This window comes from Rhinopithecus bieti, unplaced genomic scaffold (genome assembly GCF_001698545.2).
Source record: "Rhinopithecus bieti isolate Rb0 unplaced genomic scaffold, ASM169854v2 scaffold_23529, whole genome shotgun sequence".
In the NCBI taxonomy this organism is placed as follows: Eukaryota; Metazoa; Chordata; class Mammalia; order Primates; family Cercopithecidae; genus Rhinopithecus; species Rhinopithecus bieti.
This window is the reverse complement of record NW_016810813.1, coordinates 101,862-107,472: the sequence shown is the minus strand read 5'-3', so window position 1 is coordinate 107,472 and position 5,611 is coordinate 101,862. Positions and strand designations below refer to the sequence as shown.

Genomic DNA, 5,611 nt, shown 5'->3' with positions numbered 1-5,611 from the left:
AAAAAAAAAAAAAAAAAAACAATACTTTTGTAATGTAAGACATTTATTTTGGCTACAGTTTTGGTGTTTTAACACTGATTTGTGATACAATGGACATTAAACTTCCTTTAAAAAAGAAAAAAACAATTTGGTAGCTCTCCCTTTTCTGTCCAGAAAATTCACTCTTTCACAATCAAATTACCCTAAAATCTGGCGGAGTTAAGAGGCAACAAAAGTTAAGCTTCCAACCAATCTGTTCTCTCAACCTGAAATGTCTTCTATTTCCAATCAGGTTAAAACCTTGACTTGGAAGAACCATCACTGTTAGCCCTTCAGTGATTCCTGACACTAGTTCTGTGAAAAAGAAAATTTCCTATGAGAAAAGCTCATGTCTTCATATTGAAGATCAGTGCTTTATTTATTTATTTTTATTAAAACAGTAGCATCTTAACTTGTGGCACAAAAGGCCCCAACATTCCCTTTCCGAACCATCCATCACGATGGGTGGAAGGCAGCGCCACCTGCTGGCCATCGTATTATGACTCTCATACCCATAATTTCCTTGCGGTGCTTAATTCCAAGTGGAGATTATTAGAGACCCCTCAGAGCCAAAAGGGACCTGAGAGGTCTTCTAGATGAGTCCCCTCATTTGTAGGTGGTGGTTTCTGGATAACTCAGAGTGGCAGGGACACAGACCAGCCTGTGGAACGGTATACTGCTTTAAGATTGAAAAGAAAACCATTTGGCGCTCTAATTTTGCCTGGATGGTGCTCTGTCTGTCAAAGAAAGGGATCAGGTCTGGGGAGGGGGTAAGGGCACCCTGAGTTCCTGTTCCAACACTTCCCAGGTGGTAGAAGGCTGTCCAGGAACAGCTCCCATCCACAACTGGGCATGTGTTGGCTCTTACACAAGAGACTTTTATTTTACTTGAACTAGGAGCTAAATTTCATTAAGTAAATACGGGGTTTTGGGGGTGAAGGACTATCAAGAAATCCCAAGTTATCAGCATAAAAGTAGTTTCAAAGTAAAGGCAGTAATTCTCCCAGTGGCCTTTTCTCCCTCATGCCCCCACAGAGGCTTTCGAGAGGTCCTTGTTAGCCAGCCACACCAACCTGCTGTGTTCACATAAGTAGCTGTGCCTGTCCCATGGGGTGACCACTGCCTGGGCATGGGAGGGGAGCCCCAGCCCCAGCTCCCTAGCCTCTTCCAGGAGCAGAGCAGAAAGCTCTACTTAGGGGTACTACAACCCACCTGGAGAAAGAGCTGTACATTCTAGGCTATGAGGGACCCACCCTTTTTACTTGCTTCTCCGGGGCTGGATCAAGGGCATGTGCAGTACACCTGGAAATCCCAGGGAGCCCTTTTCTTGCAAAAGAGTATCATATGAAAGAATCCAGCTTCAGGGAGCAGCAAACCCAAAATCTTACCCAGCTCCACCTTATAGAGCTGGACAACCCTGGGGGCCATGCCCTTAATCATTCTGAACCTCAATTCCTTTTTTAATAAAGGCCACAATACAAGAACAAGCTCTACTAACTTTACAGAGTTATTGTGAGGCTCAAGTTAGATTAAGTTGGAAGGCTACCTGGAAGCTGTGCAGTGAGGTACCCAGTTTAGAGGATGGCCATTTCACTTAGGTGGCTTTATCTGGACACCTTTTTCACTATCTGGAGAAGAAGACACATCCTAGTTGTTCAGGGCTGCTGTGGTCACAGAGAAAAGTGGACAGCAAATGACCAGGCTGGGCAGGACTGCTCCTGTGTGATCAGAGACCTTCACAGCCGGGAGCGAGGCCTTACACCACACCTGCTTCTCCGTGTCCCAGCCAGGAGCTCCTGGCCAACTCTGAAAAAGGCACATTCCCCACCCTGGCATATTAACACTGCCTGAATTTAAATGTAAAACTGAGTTGTAAATAGTCAACAAAAGTCCCTGATATTTCATTTTAGGTAAGATGCCTTCACAAGGCCTTGCAAGTGATCCTACCATGAATTTAGGCTTCTGGGAGCGTGAAACACCCACCAGAACAATGCCCTATATATATTTGGTGCTCAAAAAGCGTTTAATTTCTTAAAATTTTATCAGACAACTATGTGCAAGGTGCTGGGGGCATGGCTGAGGACCTTCTCTTTGCCCAGAGTGACCCTGAAGATAAATAGCATCACAATCACTTTCCATAATAACAATAATGTAAAATCCTAACAAGACTGTGTTTAAAACAAAACTCTTATATTCTGGCAAATGTGCGTACACATGTGAGGGCTAGTGCATTCCAAAATCATCCTTAGAAAGTCTTTTGAAAGGTTGACTGTGTTTGGGTTTTTTTGCTCTACCACCAGTAAAGGATCCATTTGGATACTCCGCCATGTCTCGTGTCTGCCTGGCTGAGTCACTTCAGGAATCCCATGCTGGCACCAGAGAGCTCTAAGAGCCACCTGCAATGGGCAGGGTGTGTGCCTGGGACTTTTCACTTCCCTGCTCGTCTTCTGGCTGCATTTCTGAGAGGCACCCCCCCACACACACCCATGCACACACGCTGTAATTGGCCAACTTCCTCCTTCTGTTCTTGGAATAGCAACTGAGACAAAAAGCAGTTAGCACGAGTGGCTTGGGCTTGCCAATGCTGTCATTCAGGACAAAACCCTTGTAATTCTCCAAATGGTGGGGTTTTTAAATAGGTTGGACTTCAACACCCTGTTTTCTAAAAAAGAAAAAAACAAAAGCATGCCCAAGGCATCACTCTTCTCAAAAACGAAGTGACTGAGATAAGGTCAAAGCGAAATATTCCAGAGCAGCAGATTCTGAAGTCAAGGCTTCCAAAGATTCACATTTTGAAAACTCTATGGATTTAGGAGGGTTCTCCAGGTTTGCCTACACAAGGCCTCTTTGTGTAGGGACCATTCTTCCTAAGGAAATCATTCAATGCAGCCTTGCTATGGGAATCTCCATCCACTAATGACTGACAGACACCCCTGCCCCAGCTCCGGACCTCAAGACGTGAGAGCTCTGCCTATGTACAGCGTGTGGAAGGCTGTGGGGACAGTGGGGAGCACAGACGTGGTGGGGAGAGTGGCCTGCATTTGCATAGTTCCTTTACTAGGGCTCAAGGTGTTGAGGTCCCCACTCGAGAGGATTTGGGAGTAGGGGAAGGGAGGTCATGAGAGACCTCTATGAGCATCCTAGGCCTTACGCTTCCACACACCTCCTGCTCTGGGCCATCGGGAAGCATGCAGGCCACAGGCCTTCCCCCTCTGAGCCCCCATCCTAGGGAAAAGACATCATAAGTTACAGAAACAGGACAACTGGGGAGCAAGGACGCCCCCCTTGGCAAGCTTCTTTATGTACTCCCCAGGGTGGGGAAAGTGGCCCAGGACTGTGTTGAGACAGACTTGTAGACAAGTGCCTTGTGATGTTGGGAGCAGGGTACAGTGTGTTTCCTAAACATGGCAGCTCGGGACATCTTTGCCCACGGCCTCCCCCGCAGACCTCTCAAGCAGAGGCAGCGGGGATGCCCTAGGGTTTCAACTTCCCCTCCTTGGCTAGTCTGTCATTGAGCTGGCACAGCTGGGCCAGGAAGCCATCGTTGGGGCCAATCTCACGGTTCTGCCTCACGATGCTCAGGGCAGACTTGACATCCATCTTCTGCCGCATCATGAGGTAGGCAATAACTAGCGTTGGAGAGCGGCTGTAACCTTCCCGGCAGTGGACGAGCACCCGGCCTGTAAGAAACAGGGGAGATGCGGTGAGCTGGGGGCGTCCCATCACACCATGGCATCGGTCAAGAATCTTCCATGAAGTGCCACTTAAAAGCACAATGTCACGCCACGGTGTGCCCGCCAGAATGGCTAAAATGAAAAGGATGGAAAACCCAAAGTGACGAAAAAGGATGGAAGATACGGGGCAACTGGAACTCTTCTGCGTGGCTGGGGGAGGTGGGGTGTGAATTGGAACAACCACTTTGGAAAGTTGTATGGCAAGGCAGTATCTCCTCAAACTGAACACGTGCATCCCCTCTGGCCCAGCAATCCCACTCCCAGGCCCAGGTCCAATAGAGATATGCATTCACATTCACGAAGATGGGTCAGAATGTTCATAGGCAGCACTGTACATCATGGACCCCAGCTAGACACCCCCAAAGGCCCATCTACAGTAGAAAGGATAAATACAAAGAACGATCAGCCCACCACTTAGCAGAAGCAACACGGAGGCAGCACACAGATATGAGGTGGACGAGCTCACAGAGTAGGAAAGTGGGTGAAACCCATCTGTGCTGTCAGAAGCCTGCAAGGGGCCGGGTGCGGTGGCTTATGCCTGTAATCCCAGCACTTTGGGAGGCCGAGGCAAGTGGATCACGAGGTCAGGAGTTCGAGACCAACCTGGCCAACGTCGTGAAACCCCATCTCTACTAAAGATACAAAAAAATTAGCCAGGCATGGTGGCATGCACCTGTAATCCCAGCTACTCGGAAGGATGAGGCAGGATAATTGCTTAAACCCAGGAGGCGGAGGTTGCAGTGAACTCAGATTGGGCCATTGCACTCCAGCCTGGGTGACAGGGCGAGACTCCGTCTCAAAAAAAAAAAAAAAAAAAAAACGGCCAGGCATGGTGGCTCACACCTGTAATCCCAACACTTTGGGAGGCTGAGGCAGGTGGATTGCCTGAACTCAGGAGTTCACGACCAGCCTAGGCAACACGGTGAAACCCCATCTTTACTGAAATACAAAAAATTGGCCAGGCATGGCAGTGTGCGCCTGTAGTCCCAGCTACTTGGGAGGCTGAGGCAGGAGAATTGCTTTAACCCAGGAGGTTGAGGTGAGCCGAGATCGCACCACTGCACTCCAGCCTGGGCAACAGAGTGAGACTCCGTCTCAAAAAAAAAAAAAAAAAAAAGAAAAAAAAACTCACATTGTTGAAGCCACATGAACCCAGGTTTAAATTTGACTGACTGATTGTAATGGTTAAACGCATCCATTTGGCTAATGCACAATGCCCAGTCACTTGATCAAATACTCATCTAGATATTGCTGTGAAGGTATCCTGTGGCTGTAATTAGCATCTACAGACAGTCGACTTTAAGTAAAAGGGGACCACCCTTGATAATGTGGGTGGGCCTCATCAAAACAGTTGAAGACCTAATGGACAAAGATTGAGGTTTCCTGGAGAAAACGTAATCACACCTTGACTGTTACACAGAAATCCTGCCAAAGTTTCCAGCCTGCTAGCTTGCCTCACTTCAGACTTCCCAGCTCTGAGAAGCACATGACTCAATCCCTTAAAATAAATCATATATGTATATATAAATCAATATAATAAAAATATATAAAATAATATATGGCCAGGTGCAGTGGCTCACACCTGTAATCCCAACGCTTTGGGAGGCAGAGGCTGGAGAATCACTTGAGGCCAGGAGTTCAAGACAAACCTGGTCAACATAGTAAGATGCCATCTCTCAAAAAAAAAAAAAAGAAATAGCCAGGGGCAGTGACGCATGCTTGTAGTCCCAGCTACCTGGAGGCCAAGGCAGGAGGATCACTTGAGCCTGGGAGGTCAAGGCTGCAGTAAGCCAAGACTGCGCCACTACACTCCAGCCTGGGTGACAGAGCAAGACTCTATCTTTTTTTTTTTTTTTTTT

At 47.6% G+C, this 5,611-nt stretch overlaps 1 protein-coding gene across 2 annotated transcripts in view; it reads right to left on the bottom strand.

Annotated features, from left to right (window-relative positions):
• Positions 1-25: 25 nt before the first annotated feature.
• Positions 26-5,611, bottom strand: part of DUSP3 (dual specificity phosphatase 3) — a 15,882-nt gene continuing 10,296 nt past the window's right edge. For both annotated transcript variants that reach the window (XM_017892797.1, XM_017892798.1), the window contains one exon: positions 26-3,698. In XM_017892797.1, the coding sequence (XP_017748286.1) occupies positions 3,493-3,698 (206 nt within the window). In that variant the 3' untranslated portion in view covers positions 26-3,492. The remainder of the gene's footprint in view (positions 3,699-5,611) is intronic.